This window comes from Haemorhous mexicanus, chromosome 4, assembly GCF_027477595.1.
Source record: "Haemorhous mexicanus isolate bHaeMex1 chromosome 4, bHaeMex1.pri, whole genome shotgun sequence".
Lineage (NCBI taxonomy): Eukaryota > Metazoa > Chordata > Aves > Passeriformes > Fringillidae > Haemorhous > Haemorhous mexicanus.
This window is the reverse complement of record NC_082344.1, coordinates 67950988-67977172: the sequence shown is the minus strand read 5'-3', so window position 1 is coordinate 67977172 and position 26185 is coordinate 67950988. Positions and strand designations below refer to the sequence as shown.

Below are 26185 nucleotides of genomic sequence, written 5' to 3'. Positions count from 1 at the left end.
TCAGTCATTGAACTCTACCCAAGATATTTGGAAGCAGAACATAAAAAATGAATGTCATCTGACAGCAGCTAGATCAGTACCAGAGCTAAAATAGCCCTGGCCATGCAGGCCCTGGTGTGTGACACACAGACTGCATATCTGCTTACTGAGGGTGCTGTGCTGCTGGGGTGGCTGGAGCCAGGCATCACCCACCCCAGCACTCAGCTCCTGGGCCACAGACAAAGATTTTATGTTTATATGAGGATATTTAACTTATATTTATGAGTAATACTAGGAGGCATGGTAATCATGTTAGTTTTTGTCTGGGTGTCATAGCAGGTGTGACAAAAGCATATGATTTGAGTGAGGTCACTTACCCCTTTTCTCCTTTGATGTAATCACAGCCTGGGCTCAGATCTGCATTATGCTCTGCATTTGAAAACCATGCACTTATATTTGTACATGATGCCATAATAATTTTAAAAGGTTCTCCTACAGGCAAAAGCATGTTTTGCTGTGTTTTGCAGAATTATAAAAGGTAGCTTTTACATCTCTCTATTGTTCTTTCTGCTGAGTTGCCTTTGCTGTTGCCACTGTTAGTGAAGCCTCTGCCTTACAGAGGATTGCAGCAGGAGGCCTCAGAGTTGCAGAAATAATAGAATATGATGTACTGAAAAGGGAAATGAAGACATTCTTAGAGACTGAAAAAAATCACTTAATAACAAAACACTGCTTTTATTTTATTTCTTATCTCAATTAAATATTCAAAGGCTATCTCAGGCTCATTTCTTTAGCTAATCAAAGCTGATTCTTGTAGTTATTTGTTGTCTTTCTTATAACTTTAATTATACTTTAACTGTGTCCTATATCTGTTGTAATTTCACAGGTCAAACTTCTGTTGGCGTTTTTGCATCTTTGTCAAGTATAATCTAATATTTTCTGAAATGCTGTCAGATGTTTGTCTCTTTCACAAATGAAATCTTGGCCACATTTCTGATTTCACATTTCTGATTTCCTTGCTTCCTTCTATTTTTATATACCTTCTATATTTTGTCAAGTTTCTACTCACACAGATTTTTCATTCTAAAATTTTCTGTTTTCTTTAGGGAACAGCAGTATTCCAGTCTGGAGTCTTACCAGCTATATCAGGTAGGAGCCATTTACTTATTTACTTTATTTAACAATGATGTTTTAGTCTCAAATTGCAATAAGAGAAACAAAAGATATATGGAAGTAGAACTAAATACTATATTGAGAGGTGTTCTGTTTGTGGCTGGTTTTTCTGCTGCAATCCATGACTTGCAGTTATGAAATACCTTGTAATCTGTAATAACCTTGGTTGAAAAGATTTATATATTTGTTTCCCCCTTTCTTTTGTTAATTTGAAGAGGTTCAAAGTTGTTAGAGTCTTAAAAAAAGCTGTTTAGTGCCTTTTCTACTTACATGTTCAAAGAACAGCAAGAATTATTTCTTTTTAGGCTATATTAGCACCAAAGGCAAAGACGATTTATATGTTTATTGTGTACAGCCAGTTTCCTAAATAACACCAAGTCACAGGAATGAATCTTCACCAGAAGCAACTGGGAGATGCTTCTCTCTTGTCAGTGAAACTATTGATTGACCAACAAAATCACTAATGAGAGGACACTGAGCGTCTGGCCTGGAATATTTATGCAGAGGCACTGTTTTTCATTGTAAACCTCTCAGCAGAATGTGTTGGTCACCTGAGTTCCCTGACTAATGCAGCCAAACTGGTCTGAATTATCATTATTGGCACCTCTGCATTATCATTTTACTTCAAAGAAAACATTTCATAAGCATTTAGTTTTGTGTGGTTTCTCTCCTTCTTAGACCTTGGAGAGACCTGTGCAAAGAATTTGGTTAGTGTCTTAAATGTCTTTCCATTCCTTAAATAGTTTACCTGATAATTCATCAGATCCATTAAATTTCATAGGATTCCCACCTCCAATAGTCATGGAACAGCTCTTTATGCTTGGGTTTCTTTACTACTTTAAAAAACCTTGGCCAATACATGAAGCAGTGTGACTGATGGATTTTTGTGTGAACAAATCCAGTGAGATACTCAGGATCAGGAGGAGTCTCTGGAGAAGGTTAAAAGTAACTCCTTCCTTTGTCTGGCTTAGCAGGAGAAAATCCAGAAGCATTTAGCAGATCTTGTTGCTAGTTATTCCACTCAAGTCAGTGGAATTACTCTTGATTTATAGAGGTGTAAGTAGAAGCCCAAATTGGATCATTAATTTTATCTTTCCCTCTGGTACTCAAGTTTCTAATCCTCCACTCAAAGCAAGGAAACCAGAACACTTATGATTCAAGTGTGTGTAAATACAGGGAAACTTCTGCTGCATGTGGTGGGCAGAATGTTATTTCTGTATTAATTTCAGCATCAAGGTAATTTTGGATGCAAACAGCATCTGACAAAAATCTTAATCTCAGACTATTCATGCATATGAGGGAGTTAGCTGTTTTGATAAAACCTATCATGAAGCAAATTGGAACTGCAGAAATACAGGACAGATTTTTATATGAACAGAAAAAGAAGATACAAGACTGTAGAAGTTTGAGCAGGTGCATTTTATTGTCTGATACACTGGAAAAATATAGTTTATGAAAATAACTCTTGCAGAAAAAATATAAATGTTTAAGACAAATGCAGCATCTAAAGCCAGTGAATGAATTTTTTTTTTAATGGGGTTTCACCTCTCAAATGTTCTAATATACCAGCACAATTTTATTTTTCAATGCTAAAACTATTTTTCAGAATACAAAAGAGCTGCAGTTTTCTGTGTCTCATTGCATTTTTATTATCCTTAGATATTTCATTATATTATTCTTATTCTTATTCTTATTTTGTATCAAAGTTTTCTCTTTTATATCTGTGGAATTTTAAGTATAATTAAACTCAGCATTGCAAAGCTTTCAAAATAATTCTGTAGTGTTTGAATATTTAATCTAAGGTATTAACTGAAGGTCCCAAGTTGCTGAGCAGTCATTCACACTGTTCTGTTGCACTAAAGGAACTGCATTAGAACTTGTCTGTGGTTCTCTATTATGAGAGATTTTTATCCATTGTTGAGAATAAAATAGAGTCACACTAATTTGAGGTAGCTACTTTTAAAACCTGGTTTGTGCATGTACATGGCAAGATACCTCTGCTAGCATGGCAATGACCAATACTCAGATATAACATTTCCTAGTGTGGCAGTTCACTTACGGACAAATACATTTTTTTTAATCATATTTTCATTTAAATACACTGTAGAATGCAAACTCATTCCTTCCTGAGCTATAGGTGCCCACATCTTCTATGCAATATTTTTGCTCTTGAATGTCTTGGTCCTGTAGCAAGACATGGAATTAAACAGTCACAAATCAATTGTTTGTGTATTTTTCAGTTTATTGGTAGGGAATGTGGGTATTCTCTTTCTCCTTTAAGTTAGATATGCTGAGCAACAGACTCAGCAACTTTAGGGAATTGTGTTTCATTCTAATGGCGAAGAGAAAAGTGTTCTAAATATGGCAACAATTCTAAGTTGCATTATTAGATGGAAAAAAACAAGTTGGGGTGAATCATTTAATTCAGGTTTAAATAATTTGGTTGCCTTTGTTATAAATAACTTGGTAAATATTGATTAGAAAGAGAGACTGAATTAGATTACTTGAGTTTGTAGGAGGAAAATGTTCCCATTGTTATCATAGCTTTGTACTACAGATAAAAGTAAGGGATTCTTTGGAGTTGTATGATGTGTGAATGTGTGCTCTTAAGTACAATAGACTGCATTTATAGTTATGATGGACCTCAAAATACCATGACAGGATAGAGGTTCAAAAATATGACTCAGATTTCCTGGGACTGCTGGATTCTGGAGACACCTCAGTTTGGTACATTTTGTGTGAGCAGTTCTCATGGGACCTGTGCAGAGACTCTCATCACTGCTTAAGAAATCCTGCAGCTTGATCTGATGGTTGCAATTTAAGAGATATTTATGTAGGGCTTTTACTCAGGAGCTGCTTATGTGCTTTGAGTTAAGGGACTGTGAATAAGATCCACATTCAGTGTTGGGAGGTGAAACAAGAGACTGCACATTCATTCCTTCACAGAATGGTGAGCTGAAGAGCTTGCCATTATCTACACTATCTTTCTGGTACTATAAACCAAAGCACTGTAGGAAAAATAGGACTGAAACTGTCTAGTGAGAGTCTCTGCCCTGAGGATGTTCTTCTGTGTATGTCTGACAGATGTTTGTTTAGTTCTGCAGTGAGAATATATTTACAATGTATTTCCTAGCAGTTGTGCTGTTTCTCATTGAAATTTAGGCCTCTTTTATTCTTGTTCTCCTTTCTATTCCATTGCAACACCTTAAATAAGGAACCTCCAGCTCTTACTCATAGGGGCAAATGATTTCCTTCAAAATATTTGTATTTTCTCAGCAGAGTAGAAGTCTGTCACGGCAATCTTCTATTATGAATGATGTTTAAACCATGAGGCTGTTTAGTGTGGAGGGGAAATGTCACTATTTTTGTCCTTAGGGAAATGCCACTATTTCTGTCCTTAGCTGCCAACCCCTTCCAAACGAGCTGAGCAGACTGAATCCCAAGACTCCTATTTAGAGAAGGGAGGCTGGGAGCTGGAATAGCTTGCAGAAGTGCTTAGGGACACTGCAGTCCCTGGAGAAGGCATTTCATGCCAGCTCGATGCACCACATTTCAGAAACTTTCATCCTTTCCCAATTCCCACAGGGGAGCTGCTTGCCTGGGCATTCCCATGGGCCTGGCCCGGCCCTGAGTATTTCAACACTCAAATTAAACTTCCCTAGAGAGAAGTCTGATGTCCCTGCACCCCTGTGCCAGGGGCTCTGGCTTTGCAAAAGCCAGTAGTTGAATGGGCAAGTAACAAATCTGCTCCCAGGGAAGCAGTGCACTTTCAGTTTTGCTTTTTGACTTGTAAAATTATCTCTCTTCTTTTCCATTTCCCCCCTTATTCCATAGGAGCAGATTCACTGTCATTGCAGCAGACACTCTTGCTCTCTGACAGCCTCTATGCTTGCAATACCAAACCTACTCTATGCTTGATGGGAAATGTTCTGAGGGGATGAATTAGGGAATAAACATTAAACAATGCTGTGGATTGGAATTCAGCTAAAGTATCACCTGAATGCTGACTATGAACACTGTATCTCAATTATTTCTTAGGTAGATAGGGACTCAAGGCAGTCAGACAAGAAGAAAGAATGAAATTAAGTATATAACAGGTGCTGAAAACAAAGTCAGCTGTCTGACAGCTTATCTTTTCTGATGGAAAATTAGGTGCTTTTTGGTGCATTTTAAAATATTTTTATTGCACATTTATGCAGCATGATACTTTTATTCCAAGCTTAGGAGTCAACTTTTAAGGAATTAATTCAGAGCAATGAGAAAGAAGAATCTGGGTCATACTGTGGTGGTTATTATTGCTGAGGTTGAAAACAATTTACAATTCTCACTTTTTTAAAGGATTTGTGCTGTCAGCTCCTGAGATGTAGGAAGACCAAGTGCACTCTGATATTTTTATTGAGCCAGGGAAGGGCTGTGTGTTGAACAGTGTCCACCACAGATATGTCATGTCATACCTTATAGGGCTAAGCACTGTAATAAACAAACATCATTCTAATGAGAAACTGATTAATGAAACCCTGCCATAATGTGGCATGCTCTTTCTTGGTCCTGCTTTGTTCTACAAGTCCACTCAAAATAATTCTGCGGAGGAAGAAATATAGGAACTCAGAAAAAGCAAGCTTATTAAAATACATATTGCATTTACAAACTAAATGTTGGCCTTGGCGACTGAATTAAGAGAATTTCCAGGGGGGAAAGAAAACTGTGGGGAAACCATGTCAGAGAATGATCCCAATGCTGCTGCTTCATCCTCTGGGCTGAGCAGATCCAGCAGATCCTGTTCTCTGTACTGGGGCTGACAGAAGGTGCTGAGTCCATGCCTCAGTAACCCTCTAGTCCTGTCCTTTATTTATTTGTGATTTGCTTCCCCACACCTTCTCTGACACTGAAATCTGGGGAAATTACATATCCCAGCCTTAAAGACCACAAAGGTGAGGACCTTGTTTGCACATATAGTGATTATTTCAAATGTAAAAAAAAATTTTGGTTTTGTGTCTGACCTTCATTCCTGGCCAGGAGATCCTGAGCTTCATATGTATCAAGATTTTTGAATTAAATGTATATAAAACATCTTTGAAGGTATATTTTTAAAAAAAACCTCAGAAACTGAATTTCCAGGCACAGGAAAATGGTAATAATTCTAGCTTAACACTTTTGCATTTTTAAGGATAGGTGGCTGGGGTGGAATGGCCCACAGCATGGGAAGATGAATAATTGCTTAGAGGTAGTTAGATCCTCTGTTATTTTTTGCACAGACTAAATAGACATCTTTGTGGAGCAATATTTGAATTGCTTGAATGCATTTCTAATTTTGAGAGATTCTACCACTTTTAAAGTTGTCAGAGAGACAAGAGGCATTTCTGTAATGAAGAAATCTATAGAGCAAGTAAGCATTTTTAACTATCTCCATCAGCTTTTATGTCTTGCAGGTAATGCCATTTGTATAGCAGAAAATATCTGAAATTACTTTGAAAATCAAAGAGAATGAACAGGGAGGTTTTGTAGGGCAAATATACAGGAGCAGGAAGTCTCCTGTTACATTTACATGAAACAACCTCCTGGTGCTCCTGCAGGGCTCCTCCTGCCAATCAGTTGCTTTAGCCTTTGGATGCTCTTTTAAGCAAGGTATCTGTTTTCAGAGGAGGAGATGGGAATGTTGCTTGGGTGAGTGGGTCAAAGTTCTTCGTAATAAAGCTAGTTTTAATTCAACAGGAAGCAGGGTTTTATCACAGAATGTGGTGTTTTCTTCTGCTCTGAATCCTTGTCAGGAAATTTAATAGCCCAGACCTGAAGAGTTGGTGTCCTACCCCTCGAAGAGGCTGGCAGTGAGAAGTGATCACTTGGTAAAGGCAGTGCAGGGCTGTGTGTGTCTCCTCACTGGTCATGCAATGATAGGTCAGAAGATTTGAAAATGTAAACTGTCTGGGCTCAGTTTATAGTTTATATTCCATCTTCCCTCGTTATTTTTTTTCATGACTCTTTCTAGTAGCACATGTGCTGTAAACTGTCCTTATTTTTGAAGAATGGGCATGAATTATTACTATAAAGCTAGAAAAATATTTCAAACAGTGTTGTCTTCACTGAGGTTTGTTAAACATTTGAGTCTAATCAAATGTCTGAATTCAAAATATCCTGCAAATCATTTTAATTTTGTCACATTTTGAATACCTTCTTCCTCTGACAGTTTGAGGAAAGTAGAACAAAAGTAACTCTCTGGATGAGATACTCAGTTCTGAGAAAGACTTGAGCTAGTCAGCCACACACTTTTTTTAAAGTTTCCCCTAGATGGCAGGGGAAACTTAAAAAAATATTCGTAACAATCCCTTGTAAAATGAGAAAAATGGAAGAGAGCATCTGTCTCCTGCTGAACACTTTTTTGCTCAGAAATTTATCTTGCTAACTTGCTTTTTCCATTCCTGCAAGCGTTAGCCTAGAATTCATGAATAAGAAACAAACCAGTTTATTCAGTAGCTGAAAAGAAGGGAGAAAATATCTAGGTTGATCTCTGTTGACATGTGTTTATATGAGGAAGTTCAAAGCTTCAAAAAAAATTCCCTGAGAGATTTGACTATGTAAATATTTGTTAGTTGCCAGATTTGAAAATGAGGAAAATGCAACAGGTCAAATCCTGAAACATTAACATGGTTCTTTCAAATAAGCTCTGAATGGGAAAATTTAAACTTGACCATAAATGGATTGGAATATCTTATTGTTTTAAATCTCCTTTCCTGTCCTGGGTGTTCTTCACAGATCCTAAAAATGTTGCTTAAGAATCCACAATGCCTCTGGAATAATTTCTGCTGAGTTGCATTAAGCTTTTGAGGGAATAAAAAACCCAACCCCACACTAGTTTTGTGAGGATGCTGAAATTAGCATAAGGCTCTAATCTTTCTTCAAAGTAAGGGGAGGCTTTTGGCTTCATAAAACATATTCTGATGTTTTCAATGCAGAGAGAGGATGCACTGATATGAGAAAAAGGAAGATGAGTTAAAGTGGAAATATGAGTAAATCAGCTAGCCTAGGGCTGTCCTATTTTTGCATTTATTTTTATCAAGCAGTCTTGGTAAAATTAAAATTCTGAATAACATTTTTAGTTGTTAAGTTCTCACCAGAGTTCTATAATACGTAAAGGTTCTACTATCTGACCTCATTTTTAAAATACAAAATCAAATTTTCAGTATGGCATACTTTAAAATTGAATTTTGTAGCCTTGGATTACCCTATATATTCTTTCATGTACATAAAGACAACAAACTAAAAGCTTTACTTTAGTTATGCCCTTTTGAAATAGGTTTTTATTATTGTTTTAATCCATTGTCCTCAGTAAGTGAAATAATGAGTGGCTTTTTAGATTTATTTTATAAAGTTAGGATTAATTTTACAAGTTTAGATTTAGAATTGAAATTGTATGTATACTTTATACAGGAGGAAAAAAAAAAGAAATTGCCATTTTCTTTAGATTCCCAGGCCATACAGCTTTGTTAGATATTTCAGAATATTTATCTTACAGGATTTCTTTGTGTTGCATAAGAGCTGTGGTAATTTTTGGACGCTATTTTAAAAACAATTTGCAGAGCAGTGTCTCACCTGCTCAGAGACTATTCATCAGCTTAGAAAAGTGTTAATTTTAAATGTGAGCCCCAGCAGGCTGCAGCACATGGCAGCAGGGGCAGGGTTACTCATCCCCACTGCCTCCCACCCGCTCCCTGCTCAGCTCCGTCTCCTGCACAGGCAGTTCCCTCACAGTGGTTGATGCCAGGAGGTGAATGCCACTCAGCTCTGCTCTGTGGCCACAGTGACACAGCAGAGAGCAGAGGGTGGGTGGGGTGAGGGAACCCCGCAGCCAGCAGTGGGGATGAGCTTGCTGCTTAAAGCCAAGCCACCCTGCAGGGGGACCACCCTGCAGCTTTCTGAGTCGATGGCTTTTGTTTCCTCAGATTTCCCCAGTGCTGCTTCCTGCTGGCCAGACTCAGGCTGGGGAAGGGAGGCTGGCTGTGCCATCTGGGAGGGTGTTTCACAAGAACCTGGAGTCAATCCCCATGGACCAGATCCCTTGTGTTCCCTTGCCTCTGGCCTGCTGTACCCGTGTCTAAACACGGCTGGTGGAGTGCTGAAGCGGGGCAGTTTTCTCATTCCCTGATGTAGCAGGCACGGGGCCTGCAAGGCCTCGCTCGCGCTCAGCGGCCTTAGACAGGAAATGCTGAGTCATGATGGCTGCGCCTAAGAAGTCCCTCTCCCGCCTCCAGACCCTTGCTTATCTCTCTGTAATACTACAGGTGACTTCCCTTTTGACCCTTACAACTGGACAATTCCTAAAACTCCTGTACCCTCTATAAAGAGTTACTTTTGCCCAGCTCAGCAGAAGACGCTGTCCCTGAGAACCTTCGCAGAAGACCAATAAAGACAATCCTGTGGAACCTCACACAGCCTGCTCCTCTCTCTCCCTGTGTCTGCCCAAGGCACTTAGCAGGCTCAGGAGCTGAAATCACAAGATGAGCTGATAGCCACAAAGAGCTGATCTCGCTAAGCTGAGCTTGCTAAGGCAGCCTGTGGCTGGGAGCCCGGGCAGGCTGTGCTGAACAAGGCTGCGCTATCTGGAGCAGCCACAGTCAGCTGGGGATACCCCAAAACCCAGCCGGAGGTCACATTGCACTTAGATAGGTTTTGGATCCACTCTGACCAGATTTTAATGAGCACTTTAAGCTTTGCTCTTGCTAAAGCTACTTTATGGACTGCAAAGGCATCTCCCAACTCAGTTCTCATTGCCATTTTACTTAGCTCAAGACAGCTTTCCCTGTGAGGAAGGTAGTACTCACCACAAACAGGGAGGTGCAGCATCCTTAGGTTTTATAGAAGGCATCCTTTCTTTCTAAAGAAAGAAAACAACAAAATTAGATTTTAATGCCACAAACTCAGGATAGAGAATTTAGCAAAAATTTTAAAAAATTGGCTAAACAAAGAACAATGACTTGCAATTCTTTGTGTTTTGTTTTATTTTTTTTCCTAGATGTTTCAGAAACATTAACTAAAATGAAACAGGTATTTAGATTTAATGTTAATCTCTATCTTTGAAAACAGGTGGTGCTTCCGTCATGGCAGCTTCTGGGTCTTTGAAAGTGCATAGAGGGCACAGTCTCCAAGCTGGTAAGTAAAAGTAACTATGAGGTTTGTGTGCATGTAAATTGAAACTAATTTAAACTTAGATTATTTTAAACTCCAGAAAATATTAAAGGTAATGCATGATTTGATTCCCTATTGTAAGGCTTACGTATTTCTTTGGGTTTTTTACTTTGAGGAATTTTTGTCAGAAAGGCATTGACAGATGGGATAAGTTTAGAAGAGGCAGTGACAGATGAGATAACTGACAGGGTATAAGCAGTAATCTTATTCACAGCAGTGAAATGCTGCCATCACTTTAACAAAGGCACCCACCAAAAAAATTCACCTTAGGTCATGAGAAGTCCTGTACCCTAACAATGATATGCTGGCAAAAACCACCCACCACATTTAAATATACTTTATGATAATGTAGAATAAAAACACTGCCAGCAGATAGATTATGTGTGTTTGTCATTCAAAATTAATTGCAATATGTTCATTCTATGGACACAGCATTTTTGCTTGCCTGGTTTTAGCTGGGGTGGAGTCTGAGATTGTTAAGAAACATGGGCATCTTTTTTCAGCTTCATGCTCAGGAAACACTGATGATGTTGTGCAGCCTGGCTTCTTTGTAAAGATGGTGATTTGCACTTGGAAAGCAAAGTTGTCTTTGTAAGGGCTAGCTTAAGCATTCTTGATGGCTTTTCAGAATTCAAGAAGTTATCCATCATGCTGGAGGTGGAATTTTAACAAGAGTCTTCCAGATGCTCCCAAGATCACCCACGCATTGCTCCCTGATTCATGCATGCAAGACAGCTCTGCTCCCACACTGCTGTACAGCAAAGTGCACTGCTGTTGACTTCAGTGGCCCTCAGTGTGAATAGTTGTAAAAGTGTCCTAAATTTTATTTCCTTGGTGTTACACTCATAAGGAAATGCTGACATCACCATCACAGAAAAGTCAGCACTAGCCACTTTTTATGCTTTCTGAGGTTGTTCTGTGAGATTTAGTTTAAAATGTTGCAAGTCAAAACCAGAAAACCCTAAACTTTGATTATATTGCACAAATTCCTAAATCCAAAGCCATTAACAATGTCCCTGTATTCTAGGTCCTAAAGGTGGGTATGAGATGCTAACACTTCCTTCAGAACCTGGAACTCCAACTAGTTCTGAGGAACTTGGTGAGTACAGATTTTTGTGTCAGAGGTCACTAACACCTCTTGTTTCTTTTTCATGTTCCTTTTTTTTTTTTTTTTTTAATATTTTTTATTGTTGAGATCTCTTCTAAGTGTAATTTTTAAAGCGTTGTTCTTTGAACATGTCAGCTTCACAAGCATACTCACACACACACTTATCTTTGGGATGTAGTTATAGTGCTGGTTTTCTTTCTGTGTAATTTGTTGTTAATTTATGAGAATAGTGCTTATATTGGGGAAAAAATATGAATAATTAACACTTGCTGATAGAAAGACAGTGACACCAGTTTCAAATATAACTTTTTCCTTCCCTCTCCAATCATAGTCTTTTGCCTCCTTTTTCCCTCAGTTGAGGGCCGCTAAATTTTCACTTTTACTCTTCTCCTGTTACTTGCTTGACTATCTTTTTTGATTCCTACAGTTTCCTCCTTTCTCTTCAAGCAATCATGATATTCTAGCAATTCTTTCAGAATCTTTAACCATGCATTGTGGTCTGTTCTTCTCTCAAATCCTCCTTTCACAATGTTCTCAAATACTGGCCCTCTGACCCCTCTTGGAAACATCTCCTGTCTCTGTCCACCCAGAAGGGACTGCTGCAAGCACAGTCCATGGCTCGCTCTGGGCACCATGCTTTCTTTAGTTGGAACATTTCACTGTGCTTTTTAAATAAACTCTTCTCTTCAAACAAATAAAAGCTGGTTTTCAGTCCCTAATAAGGTTTTTTTTTTGTCTGTTTGGGTTTTTTAAGGAAAAATGAAAACCAAGTATTCCTATGTTTACAAATGAGACAGCACTGACTAAACTACAGAAGGCTTTTCCTTTCCTTCCATTTCAGTTTGCCCAACTGTTTTGGGTTTTTTGTTTGTTTGTTTGTTTTTGGGAGGTTTTGTGTGGTTTTTTTGTTTGTTTGTTTTGTTTTTCTTTCTCCTTCCTTCTTTGAAAAGAATATTTGACTATTGCCAGGTTTTTTTTTTTTTTTTTTTTTTCCTGTGTGTTTCTTTTGTTTTTCTTTTACAAAGCCCTGCCAATTCTCCCTGTGTAGTTTTTTAGCTCTCAGGAAAATCCCTTGGCTTGTTTGCATCAGGTATAATGTTTAGCTTCCTTAAACCTGTTAACTGCTCAGTTCTATAGGGGATCTTGCTAGTTTTCATGCTACTAACTTTGAGGATGCTTCACTTAACACTTCTGTTACAACACTTTAACAGCATACAGAAAGACTTCAAAAATGACCTTTTCCTTCAGGACTGTTCGTGACTCTGTACTTAAGATTGCCACTTGCAACTTCTAACATTTTGTGATGCAGGTTTTCAATGCTATGTTTTTTCTGAGTCCCTTCTTGCTCAATCAGGCCAAATTTCTTTGCAATACTTTGGACACAACAATTGAAAATAATTTCTGAGAATGATATTTGATGAAAATATAAAAATTTCTTCTGCATTCGGTTCTGCATTGATTTTGTAATTTTGTTCTTACCATCTTGCTTTGCAACAACAACTTGAAGTCTGACTGACAGAGAAATACTTGTATACTTTTTGAATTTTCCGATGTTTTTTAATGAAAATCTGTGAGAAAATTGGCCAAATTTCCAGTCTTTCCAGTATTTGGACTGTACAGTAGACTGATTTAAACAGCTTAAGCCTGGGGAGATTCCATTGTACTGGAACATATCCATACTGTTGCCTAACATTGTATAAGCTATTTCTGCTACTCATAATACTTCCAAAAAGATGAAAAAGCTTCCCTCAGTGTTAACTACTGCTGCTGTTTTCTGGATATAAAAGTCATTTTTCCCTATGCTCTTAAATGCCTTGATATCCTACTGCCTCTCTGTTCACATCTCAATAGGGTCTAAATGGGCAAAAAGGAAAAGCAGCAGTTTGGACAAGAGAGATTTTATATGAGTTCTTAGTGGGGACAAGGAAGGGCTTAAAAGGAGAACTTCATGAAAAAGGAGAACCTCAAAGTGATACTGTTTTCCCTCTGCACTCCTCTGTCTCAGACTTAGGAGTAGAAGGTCTTTAAGGCTAAGGACTCCAACTGGACTGAACAGGCAGACAAGATTAAAATAATTGAAAGCAGGGCTAGATGAGGTATTGAAAATTAAACTAGTAGACAAAAAAAAATGTTTTTAAGTCAAAATTGTTTCATAGGAACTGTTTCCTAGTAGGTCTTTGTCTGTGTCTTTTTTAGAAAGGTCTAGAAAACTTTGGGATTTCCTCTAAAGTTCTTGTGAGTTTTACTATTTAGGAGGGTTTTCCCACTATTTTTCCTGCAGTGACAGTCCTTTGATACTTAGTTGTCCTCACTTGGCATCATTCCTATCTCTTTCAATTCTGCACAGGGAAGCTGTCAAGGTTGTCTCCTCAAGATTGCCCTCCCTTTGCTTGAAACCGTTCTTCAGTCCCTGTTTTTGGGACAGGCTTTAAGAACCTCTACTGATTTTGCTTTCTGTCTGGCAGATGATTTAGTAGTTTACTTCTTCCTAGAACAAATTACTTCATATAAAGCTCTACTAACCTAAGGTAGTGCTGCTGTTAGAAATATCTGCAGAGTTTTTGCCTTCTGCCTCAACACAGCAAGACCCTGTGGGGTCTGTGGTCTGTCTGTGGTCCGTGGCCTCCTGCATAGATCCTGACTTGATCAGTGTCTCAGGATATTTAAAGCAGAAGCTGCAGTGTTCTCATGTCCCATCTACCACTGAGGAATGTCCTGTTTGGCAAGCAGAGTTATTGCTGCCCAATGTTTGCTTTCTGTGTGTCTGTATGAACACTGGTCATTGCAAACAGTGCCTGTTGTGACTTGTTATTTATTTCAGAAGGGGCTGTAGGTTATTCAGCTGATGTCCCTACACCAGATCGACCCCACAGTGAGACAGCCACCTATGTTAATATTCCTGTCAGCCCTACTTCCAAAAAACAGCTTCACTACATGGAACTGGAGCTTCAAGAATCCAGCACAAGCATAAGAGGTAAGGAAGTCTTAGTACTTTTAAACAGCAGAGAATATGCAGAATGTATGGGGTATATGGAACCCTGATTTCATACAGGGAGCAGATGGAGCAGCTGGGGGTGGTCAGCCAACAGAAAAGGAGGCTCAGGGGGGACCTTAATCCTCCTACAACTACCTGAAAGGAGGCTGTAGTCAAGTGGGGCTTGGCCTCTTCTCCCAGGAAACAGTGACAGGACAGGACACAACCTCAAGCTGCCCAAGGGGAGATTCTGGTTGGACACCAGGAAGAATTTTTTTCTCTGACTGGATGATCAAGAATTGGAACAGGCTTCCCAGGGAAGTGATGGAGTCATCATTCCTGGAACTGCTCAAGAAACAACTCGATGTGGCACTCAGTGCTGTGGCTTAGTTGATAGTGATGCTCTGCTAAAGCTTGGACTCAATGATTTGGAGGTCTTTTCCAACCTTAATGATTCCATAATCTACCCACAGGCTTCTGCTAACAGAGGAGTTGAACCCTGTTATGTTTCTGAGGCAGTATTTTAATTGGCATCCTTTCTTGGAAAAGATTTTTGAGTAATGAAATTCTATAAGATGTTGCATCCCTTTGACAGGTGATTGTATATGCACTCCTTCTAAAGTGAACATTTCAAACTCTGGAGTTTGAAAGACAGTAATTTGCTTGTGTTCTCAAGATTTTCATTGCATATTAGGACTACACTTACCCCATTTTTCATTCTTGGCTTCAGAAACAGGGCTGTGGGTGTACAGGGCTTGCTCCTGAAGACACTGGCTCTGGAGCCATGCACCAAATGATTCAGAACAGAACACAATGTTCTTCTATCTGCTCTCCATGTGGGCATGTGAAAGTGCTACAGAGAGAATGCAAATGATTTCATTTTTATGTTTTTGTTTTGTTTTGTTTTTTTCTAATTATTTTGTTTGGATTGGATATTTTACTTCTAATGCTAAACTAGGGCATTTAGCACATAAACATGCAATAGATCTGCCATGTGTTGTCATTTAGAGATACAGTCCTTGCTACAACAAGCCTTTCATCAGAATCTGGCATTTAATTCCTTGCATTTGATATTGATAGGTTTTCCATCTATACTTCTCAGCTATGAAGACTTTAATTTTTATACTTCTAATTTCAGCAATTTTATTAACTTTGAAATGCTAGCACTTTTCCATGCTTTTTGCTTTTTAAAAATGTTTTTAGGTTTTTCATTATGTAATTCTAAGCTTCTCATAGACCTTCATGTAGTTCTTTCTACAGCATTGTGTTGAAATGTAAAAGCAATATTTTCTCCTAATTTTAAAGACAATGAACCAAGGCATTAAAAATGAAAAGTTAAATGGTATAAATTTTCCTAAATGTCAACTACCCTGCCAATCTCAAATTGTGTAACTTTAAAAGTGCCTGTAATAATCATAAATTTTTTTTTCATATTAAAATTTTCCCAACCTCTAGCCTTATAGAAGTGCTTTACTCTTAACTCTTAATACTTAAGTATTTTACTTAATTTGTCTTCACTATTGCCAAGAAAAATGAGCTGAAGTGTCATTCTGTGTGAGGCTGAAGGTGGTTGCTCTGGTAAGCATCCACAGGGTGCCTAAACCAGACAAAGAACAGTGCCAGCTGCCACAAGAGTTTTCTGTTCAAATAGCAAGGATTGATTTCCTGATTGGTAGCTTGGTGAGGAAGCCTCCCAAAAGTGGAAGGCCAAGTTAATTTTTGTCATTGACTGGGAGTAATAGAGGTGGAGATTCACACCTGGGGCAGAAATGCAAGTGGTTCATTTCCTTATTTGAGGAAAACCAGACCACTGGAATTTGTAGATAACAAAGCTTTCGAGGTGTTTTCTTTTAGTGGTGGTTATCACCTTACTCCCTTTACACAGCTTTCTCTGAGACTGGACAAAGAACAATCCAGGAAATCTATGGAGGAAGTGTCACAGCAGCTTTTTTGCTCAGGCATGTGTGAGGGGTGCAGCCTTTTACAGGGTTCCATGTGGTGTTTCAGGGAGCGGATCGTCCCGGTATGCCCAGATTGACATTGCAGCCACCGAGACGGCGCACAAGGTGGGGACGCAGCACGCGCAGTGCCGCCAGGAGCGCCTGCAGGAGCTGGAGCAGAAGAAGAAAGGAGCTCAGCAGTGACCTGTCCAGGAAAGAACTTTGTGCTCACCACAAATCCATACTAATTCATCTTCCAAAAGATTCATATTTGTTGTAAAAAAGCACTCATGCAAATCGCTGCCATTGCTCCTTGCAGTTATACCAGATTCATTCCGATATCTTGATTCCTGATTGGAAAGCTGGTAGCACGAGGGGTGTGTTTGGTCTTTCCTTTTATTTTAATTTGGTTGTAAAGTCCAGATTTTTTGTCATATGCAATGACAGATGTAAGTTACCTTTTTCTATAATTCTAAAATGATAGAGAACCTGGAACCAATTTCAGTGTTTATTAAAAGGTGGCATTTTCTTTGAAAATAGAGAACATGAATGTGTGTAGATAAGGGAATGTGAGTGTGTGTGGTAAGTGTACACATATGTTTGCATATGTCTGTATGTAAGCACACATTACTGATAAAATATATGTATATATCTGAGTGTATAAAATATGTAAAACCTCTATTAATGTATTAATGGACTCTTACAAAAGCAAGAAAATTCAGTGCCTGCTCTTTTTGCAGGTACAGTTTGATTCAATTCATGTGCTTATTTATGGACATGCTCAACTATACCTATGGATAATTCAGTTTTATACCTCACCAAGTCCTGCAGCTTTGGCTAAAGTTGCTCAGATGTAAAAGCTGGAGTGTCAGGGATGCACATGTGTCTGCAAACAGACAAGAGCCCACAAACAAGTTATTTAATTATGTCAATGAACCACAGTAATGTGAAGGGGAATTTGGGTGTTTCTGTTCTTAAAAAAAGCCTAGGTCAAACCATGAGTTTGATTTTGTAGTTGCTGAGTACCTGTAATTCTTAGCAATTTTCCTGGAGCTGAACATGTGTATCACTTTGAAAATCAGGTCTCAGTTTTCTTCCACAGCTTATTTTAAAACCAAGGTATTCAAAAGAAAGAGTCGCTTTTCAAAATAGAGTCTTTATGTCGCAAAAACTATGCCTAATGTAAAATCAGCATCCACCTTAAATCTAAAACTTTATTAAATAATTCTCTGCTGTCCCTAAGTAGCAGAAAACCAGCTCTGTGTAAGAGGATGATATCTCCAGAGATGCTACAGCCTTGAGGCACAAGAGGATGTTATCTTGTAAAATAGGTTTACCCATGAAGCTGCCATATCTTGCTTTTGTACAGTGAGATTTTATGATTCAAAACTTAATTTCCCATGTTGTCTATGTAAATATTTTTATTTGTCCTCATATAAAATGTTATTTAAATAAAATGTTATATAAAATGTATAGCAGTGATGTTAGACTAACAAAGAAATGTACTTAAGAAGGAAAGAAATTTTTTTTTCGGATAACATATCAGCTTTGGCTTCCAGAAGTTACCAGGAGTGACATCTTGGGTATTATGATTTTTTCATTTGTATCCTCTTAAGATCCAATGTTACAGCCAAATTCTGTTTTCTAGATATGATTATAATTGGTATTGGTGGGTGGAAGTTTTGTGCCAGTGAGGGTTTTACTAAGTGACTTAAAATGAGAGGTGGGGTTTTGTTTCTGAGGCAGAATTTAACCTACAAATTTATTTGAATGTAGCCTCAATAGTAATGTAAAATACCAGAAATATCTCAAATAAAAAAAGCCCATTGTTTGAAAGTTGGCAATTGCCATTCTTATCTGCCCTGTGTTCAGATGTATTTTTTCTGTTGATCCACCTAGCATATTTCTGAAGGGAAAAGAGATCTTTCTTATGAGATTCTAAGTTTAAAAGATTCTTCTTTGACAAGTGTACAGTGGTGATCTGCTTTTTAAATTTCTGTACAACTGGAATAGCCTGGGCTTCTTGGGGCCAGGTTTATCTGACTTCTTCAGATCCTCCACTGGAGGACATGCAAGGTTAAATCTCTCGATACTTAGGATGAGCACACCTTGACTGACGCATTGTAGTGTTTTCCATGATATTATATAATGAATATACAATATTTTTATTGCAAAAATCAGTTTACCAGGAAAATATATTACCCAAGGTCTCTACAAAGGCTGCCTTTCTGAATGTTACTTGCATTAAATCTGGGACTTGTAGCATGGGTAAGGATTTGACACAATAGTAAAGGTCATGAGATTGCTGCTGGCCTCATAAAGGAATCAGAGTTTTAAAAAATGTATTTTTTCAGGTTGAGCAGGGCTGTGAATCTGTGCCTGCACATGGTTTTCTGTGCACATATTTTTGTGTATGTCATAGTAATTTCTATTTCTTTTAAATTATTTTTACTTCACTAGAATGGGACAAATAGATGACTTTCACTTAGTTTTTAAATTTACTTTATAATGTCATGCAGTGAATTATATTAGGAGCTGAAGCAGGAGGCCAAGCCATACAGTTGCATCTGTTAAAAAATGATTGGTTTTTGTTTCAGTAGTTACCTGCAGGTTGTACCTCCCTGTCAAGTTACAGGCATGATATTTTTGTTGAAGGAACTAGAGCTTTCTCATTGGAACAACAGGAGCTCACAGAAATGGAAACCTTTTTTCCTAAATAAATAAAATCATGTGCCTTCAACTTCCACTAGTGAACCAGGGCAATGGAAATCAGACCATAGTCCTATTAGCAGGCTTGTGCTTGTTCACACACCTTGCACAAAAAACATGTGCATGAGTGATCTAAAATACAATTTGTGATTTCTATGGGATGAGTCCAGATACAGAGCTCTTTGCAAAAAACAACAACAAAAAAAACCCCAAAAAAACTAAACAAACAAAAAAACAACAACAAAAAACCCCCAAAAAAACCCCAACAATAAAACCAACTCTCTCATGCTTTTGGAAATAAATGCAACTTGTAACTTCTGATGATGAAAAGAAGAATTTGCTCATTTTTAATTTAGCATTCTATCAGAGTCAGATCTCCTCCTGTTTCTACCAGGAATACAAAGTATTAATTACCAGAAGAACAAGACCATGTGATGTGGCTGGTACTTCTGAAAGGTGGTCTTCTAGGACTTTAATGTGGCAGAAGTGCTCTTGGTGATAAGAAAAGCTCTCATCAAGTGCAGGTTTGGGCATAAGCATTGGTGTGCTGTGTGTTGTACCTCTTTCTGCCTGACAGACCTACTGCCAAATGTAACTGCTGCTTCAGTGGGGCTAATGGCATGGTTCATAAGCTGCTGTGGAACAGTTTTACATGCAAATATTTGGGTGATGGAATTTTCTCCAAGGTAACGGGCTGCAGGAAGGAGGGCTGGAGGTTGGAGGGATTTAATTTCCCAACAATGCAAATAATTGTCTGGGTTTTAATAGCACTCTGGCACCTAGTTGTGGAAAATGCCAGTAGGTGTCTTTAGGCATGTTTGTGAAAATCTGCCCTGAGTGTTGTTTTCAGCAAACAGCTTGGAAAAAATCCTCATTTTTTTTCCTCTCTGCTGTAAACCAAACAGTTTTAATTAGTGTAGCTTGGAAAACTATATTTGAATTTGAATTTGAATTATAAGTGATTACATTTTTTGTGAGATGCTGAAACGTGCAGCCCTTGGTAAGTTTCTCTTCTAGTTTGTCTGGAATGGGACACATACTTGGTACAATAGCCCCAAAAAGAAGACACAGTATTTTATGAGTTACTGTTAAAATTATGGGAATTTTTTAAAGATGACAATGCTGTTACATTTTTTTGTCACCTTTTTTTTGGGAAAATCCTCAGCTCTCATTTGACCAGTCATACAAACAATGTTCTACAATCCAAGTTGAAAGGAAATGTTAATTTAATCTCATACAGCAATTAGAACAAGCAAAGCAGAGTAAGCCTGGGAGAGTTAAAAGTAATTAACAGGAATTTTTGTAAGGAGCAGATCTGCACCAAACACAGCACAGACAGCTGAGCAAAAGAGGTGAATGTGTGTTCAGCTTTGGTACAGCCTTATCTCGAGTGATGTGTGCAGTGCTTGGCCTCTCAATTTAGGAAGCAAGGGCAGGTCCCTGAATGTGTCCAGAGAACAACAAAGCTGGTGAAAGGGATGGGAGTACTCTGAGGGGAGGCTGAGGGCTCTGGGTTTGTGTTGTTTGGAGCAAGAGAGGCTGAGGGGTGACCTCATTGCTCTCTGCAGCTTCCTAAGGGGAAGCAGAGAGGAAGGTGCTGAGCTCTTCTTGCTGGTTATCCAGTGACAGGAAGAGCAGGAATGGTTCAAAACTGCACCACAGAATGTTTAGATTGGACTTTGGGAAGCATTTCTTTACCAAGAGGCTGGTCAAACATTGGAACAGGCTTCCCAGAGGGGTGATTCTTTTCCTAGGCCTGGCAGTGCTTAAGAGGCATTTGGAAAATACCCTTAATAACAGGCTTTAACTTTTGGTCAGCCCTGAACTGGTCAGGCTGGGGGATTAGTTAGTTGACACTGCGTCTTGCCAATTAAAATATTCTATTCTATTCTATTCTATTCTATTCTATTCTATTCTATTCTATTCTATTCTATTCTATTCTATTCTATTCTATTCCCATCCCATCCCATCCCATCCCATCCCATCCCATCCCATCCCATCCCAAAGATGACAGGCTTCAGGGTAGCCTCACTCTGAGTGATATCAGTTGGTTATTGATAAATCAGCTATCAATTTTCTCTGAAAGGCTGGGATATAAGTGACAGGAAAGTACATGTAATCTTGACCTGGTTTCTGATACAAGAAATAGCTTTGTAAGACTGTGAGCAGGTTTAGGAAAGCGCAGCTGACATGTGAACTTTGAATTTAGTGAAAACTTGAGGGTGAGTGAACTTTAAAACTTATATACTTTCAAATGCTCGCCTGCATCAGGGCATCTAGAAATAATTCAAATTTATTATCCCACTGTGTACACAGAGGCGTATGTAACATCACCATTTTACTGAAATAATACGTGTCAACTTATTTGAGGAATATGCAGTAGGGGGGGTGGGATCAGAAAGCAGATTTAGCATGACAGTAATTTTTCTCTACATTATATGGTTGTGAAATCCTTAAAAAGAAAAATAAATAAATAAAAAAGCCCTAGCATCTGCTATTGTATAAGTTAAATTTTACTCATCTGTGGGCTGAGATGGCAATTTATGGATAGCCCATATACAGAAAATAGAGCTGATTAGATGTTCAGAAAGGAGCCTGCTCTTTGGATACTGGAGTTTTATTATGTAATGAATCACTCAGATCCATCTTCCCCTGTGTCTCTGCCACATTTGGAGGATGTACCCCTGGCCTGCCTTTGGCTGCTCCTTTTGCTGCCAACAGCCAGCAGTACTGGACACCAATTGGGAAGCACAGGAAAGTATCTTCCTGGGAACTTGATGAAGTAGGTAGGGGTCAGCAGAGAACCAGAAAGCAGCAGCTGTCCTTTGCCAGCACTGGCAGGAGGGCAGCACAAGTTGTGTGTGTGTGAAGAGCCAAGTGCTGTGAAACAGAGAGCACTGTAACCTGAAAGGAGGGTGCCCCTAACTCTGTGTTCAGCTGCACCGGTGTCATTTACAGTTGCTGAGGTGTTTGGTAGAGATGGATCAGGTCTGCTGAAAGCTCAGGACCTGATCTTGGATTTGATGTTGCTGTGCTTTCTATGGTGAATCACAGAACTATGACGGTATGACCATAAGTGATCAGAAGTGACCAGAAGTGATAGCTGTGGAATGCCTCTCCTGCAGTGACAGCCCTGGGTGTGCTGCTTTGGAGCTCTGCAGACAGCAAATACCTGGGAACATTTAACAAGCTTAGAGCCTCTCATTGCTGGTGCTCTGTGTGGGGAATTGTCAAGGTGCCAGTTGCAGCCTGCAGCTGGCCACATCTGCAGCATGGCCTGTGATGGGAGCCCTGTCCCTCTGTCCGTCAGCACAGAGCTTGCCCTGAGCACTGCAGGGAGAGACAGAAGAACTGGATAACAGAAACCTGATGGCCAAGCAGCAACAGTGCCCATGTGAAGATGCCAAACTAACTGCACCCTGCTCTGTCTCTGCTCTAAGTGGTCAAAGATGAACAGGGTGAGTAGCTCTGATCCTAGGTTGGAAGGAACTGATGAAAATTAATGGTTTTTTCATGGTATGCTAGTAGCTAAACAGGGTCACTCCTGTTCCTTCTGTAATCCTAGACACATACTGTGGCAGCACTTTGATCTGGAATTCTGACTGTCCTATTTGGTTACATTGGCTGTTTTGGTCTTTCAAAAGTTCTAGTACAGCTGTTTGTACATGTGGCATCAAAATGAGAAGAAAAACAATTCCTAAGAACATCTCTGGAAAATCATGTTCTCATCCTGAATTAATAATCATGAATAAAAACTTAGTTTTGCGGTTCCGCAAAGAATGAGGGTCAATTTGTGCAAGGCCTAATTGGTGGCAAGGCTTTAAGTGACACCAGCAAACTGAGGCTAATGCAAACATTGTTTAAGACTTATCCATCCCAGACTTAAACGTGAGACCCAGAACTTGGATCTGAAATGGTTGGAAAATGGACTCTTTCCCCACTGAAGGACTATTTAGTTCATGTTTTTGGTTCAGATGTCTTCTTGAATTAGAAACTGAAATTTGAATTTTGAAGTTGGACTAAAGGACCCAATGCCAGGTATTGTAAATTATTGGTTTTCATATGGGAGTTTCCAGTTCTCAGTGTGTTTATTCTTAAAATAGTAGCTCCCTTCTCTCGTTAAAGTGCTTGGAAAATTACAACTGTAGAACATTAAACAGCATTTTATTTTAGTAGGAGGTTTATTTCAAAGTGATTCAACACTCACTTTGCCTATAGAAACTGGCAGTTTTAAATTACAGTAGATCTGTTATTGAGAGGCAAACTTGGAGACTGAATTGGTTATTTTTATTAAAATGGACAGCTTTTGTGATAAATTAATGCATCAGTGAAGGAAAAAAGTTCACATATTAAGCGTTAATATCAGTGTACTGCTTCTGATTTAGGAGAGTGCTCTTTTGTTGAGTGGTGGGATAATATAACAGTTGAACATTTGGATATGAAAGTGCTTTAAAGGCTATTGGTAAAAGCACTTGGGTTGCAATTGTTGCTGTACCAAATATGGCTCAACTTGAAATATTTACTGTGGAGGAAAGCTTATGAATTTATTTTGGCTCTACTGGACAGATTTTATGAATGCTTCCATTTAATGCCTGTAGATACTAGTGAAAGAATTCCATGCAGTCTTTTTTTGTAGATGAATATCCTGCTTCCCAATAGGAGCTAGGTGAATAGACTGAAATACATGTTAAGTGTATGATCTATTTGGAAATGCTGGTTCTGGGATTTAGCAGCACTTTGTTAAAGAACATAATGCATCCAGAAAATGCACCACCCAGCTCTCAGTTACAAAGGTAGGTCTGTTTGTATTAAAAGCAGCAATTTATTCTATTTATTGACTTAAATTACTTTATTTATTCTATTCTCATTAAATGCTATGGAATGAAAAAATATATTTAAGATATATTTTAGAACTTCCTGTGTAGTACTTACTGGTAAATGCTCAGCCAAGATCAGCTGTTGAGGCAGCACTTCTGGAAGCTAAGGTGGTTCCTCTGTCTCTTGCTTTTTACCTTAATCTGCATCAAGCCTGGCTTGAGGGAACCCCACAGGGAGAGCTGGACACACAGCAAGCAGGAGAGCTCAGGCAAGGATCCTGCTCCCACCAGCTCCTGAGCACAGGGATCCCCACCTGCAGAAACAGGATCTGAAAAGGCAGATGCCACTTCACCTGACAAAATGTAAATGATCTCTTCTTGGTGAATTTAAATATTCCTGCTATTGCCAGATCTATCATTCATCAGGATCCCATGGGAGGGGAGAGGGGAAATTAGTGCAGCAATAAATCTGCTACAGTGCTGTTCCTTATTTGTCTTGGTAGAATGATGCCATCTTAGCTGTTATACCAACATGTAGGATGTGCTTTTTTTAAGAAAGGCTTGGTTATTTTTGTTGCATTTAATGCCTTATGTATTTATTTCCCTCACCTTTCCACCCCCCTTTTAACAAATAAAATCTGTCCTACATGAAGTCACTGACGTGTTTACTTAAATTGAGGTTCTTTTCAGGGCAGAATTTGACTGACTATAGAATATTAAATGGTCTGATTTTTTTTCCTAAGAAATGCAGTTCTTTTCTCCATTTTTTGCTCCTGCTTTTGTATTTCAAATTGTTTCTCAGAGTGGTTTAAAAACTTGTTAATTTGAAAAATTACAGAAGGATCAGCTAGAACATCTATTAAGGACCAGAAGATTCAACCAATGTATAAAAGTGCTAGTTCTTTGGTTTTCAGATGCCTCTTCCATGTGACCTATGAACTCCATTATTCACCTCTTACAGGGTACAGGACTGTAGGTATATCTCATTTATACCTTTTTTCTTGGCTCTGAATTTTTGCTGTTATTCACAGAAACATAGGAGTGGTGACTCAAGTTATTTTTTAATCTTTAATATCTCAAACACTACCCACACTTGTTATTTTGACCATATGAACAGTCTTTGGGATTTTTCTCCTGGGAAGCTGAGGAGCCTCAGGGAAAAAGAAAACAATTCTTATTTGCTTCCCCTGTGTTTTTCTCATGTGGAATGTGTTTGGAGATTGTTTACCCACAGGTGATTTTTTAATTGGACTCTGGTGTGAGTTGTTTTCACTCTTTGGCCAATCAGTACCAAGCTGTTTCAGGACTCTGGAAAGAGTCATGAATTTTCATTATTATCTTTTCAGCATTCAGTAAGTATCCTTTCTGTACTCTTTAGTATAGTATTCTTTAATATAATATAGTATTATAAAGTAATAAATTAGCCTTCTGAGAACATGGAGTCAGATTCATCATTCCCCCCCTGCCTCAGGGGCCCCTGCAAATACAATAATACATTGATGCGTGTGAGGTGCAGACCATAGAAACTAGAGTGGAATCAGACTTTACACCCCCCTAGCCTGTCCCAAATCTTAAAAGGCAGGGAAAGCCCTGAGGAGCCTTGACAGGAACAGACTACTGCTCATGCTTTCCCTTAGGCTGTTATACTCTAACTCAGCCACAGGGGGAAGCTGGGTGTAAGGGCAGCAACAGCCTTTTTATTTTGTTCTCCTCCAGGTTTGTGTGCCCAGTCTTTGGGCCTGATGACTCATTAACAGCTCTGCTCTGCAACTGAAGTGAGGTGACTCTGCTGACCCCACTCTCCAACCTTTGCCTCTGATGAGCTGAGACTTGTTCCCAGTTTAATATTACTGTGACATATAAGTATTTTGTCAGCCTCTTGTACTTAGCAGCATTGGCCGAGCATTCTCTCTGCTTGAGCCCACCTGGCCTTTGAGCCCAATTACTGTCATGGTGTGGTAGATAAAGACACAGCAGAGCCATTCCTGCTTCAGCCATTGCCTCTTTAAAGCCTCTGCTGCAGCACCTCTGCACTTGTTCAGTAACTGATCAGACCCAGGTTATTCATTCCATGAATACAGCACCGTGTGCTGCTCCAGACTTCCTCAGAAATTCGTGGATAAGCATATTCTACTTTGTAGACACTGGAAGGAAACCCAGCTTTGTGCTGTGCCCTCCTGTGTGGAGCACACAGCTGCTGTGCCTGCCTTCAGTGCAGGCTGGGATATGCTGCTTTCCCAGGGGCAGCACACCTCCCTCAGCAGCAGGATCTGAACTCTGTGCTCTGTGAAAGCTGCTCCATTCC

The 26185-nt window shown here is 39.0% G+C and overlaps 1 protein-coding gene and 1 long non-coding RNA gene across 2 annotated transcripts in view; one reads left to right on the top strand and one right to left on the bottom strand.

Moving 5' to 3' along the window:
• The window catches only part of DOK7 (docking protein 7), a 59428-nt gene extending 41224 nt beyond the window's left edge, over nucleotides 1-18204 (top strand). The window contains exons 8-12 of the mRNA XM_059845256.1: nucleotides 1086-1128; nucleotides 10231-10296; nucleotides 11360-11431; nucleotides 14262-14414; nucleotides 16422-18204. Coding sequence (XP_059701239.1) covers nucleotides 1086-1128; nucleotides 10231-10296; nucleotides 11360-11431; nucleotides 14262-14414; nucleotides 16422-16558 — 471 coding nt within the window. The 3' untranslated portion in view covers nucleotides 16559-18204. The remainder of the gene's footprint in view (nucleotides 1-1085; nucleotides 1129-10230; nucleotides 10297-11359; nucleotides 11432-14261; nucleotides 14415-16421) is intronic.
• On the bottom strand, nucleotides 2592-15263 carry LOC132326703 (uncharacterized). The gene is made up of 3 exons (XR_009486316.1): nucleotides 15121-15263; nucleotides 9969-10021; nucleotides 2592-3336 (listed from the first exon to the last, which is right to left on the bottom strand). It is a non-coding gene; the product is annotated as an uncharacterized LOC132326703 (long non-coding RNA).
• Nucleotides 18205-26185: the final 7981 nt, after the last annotated feature.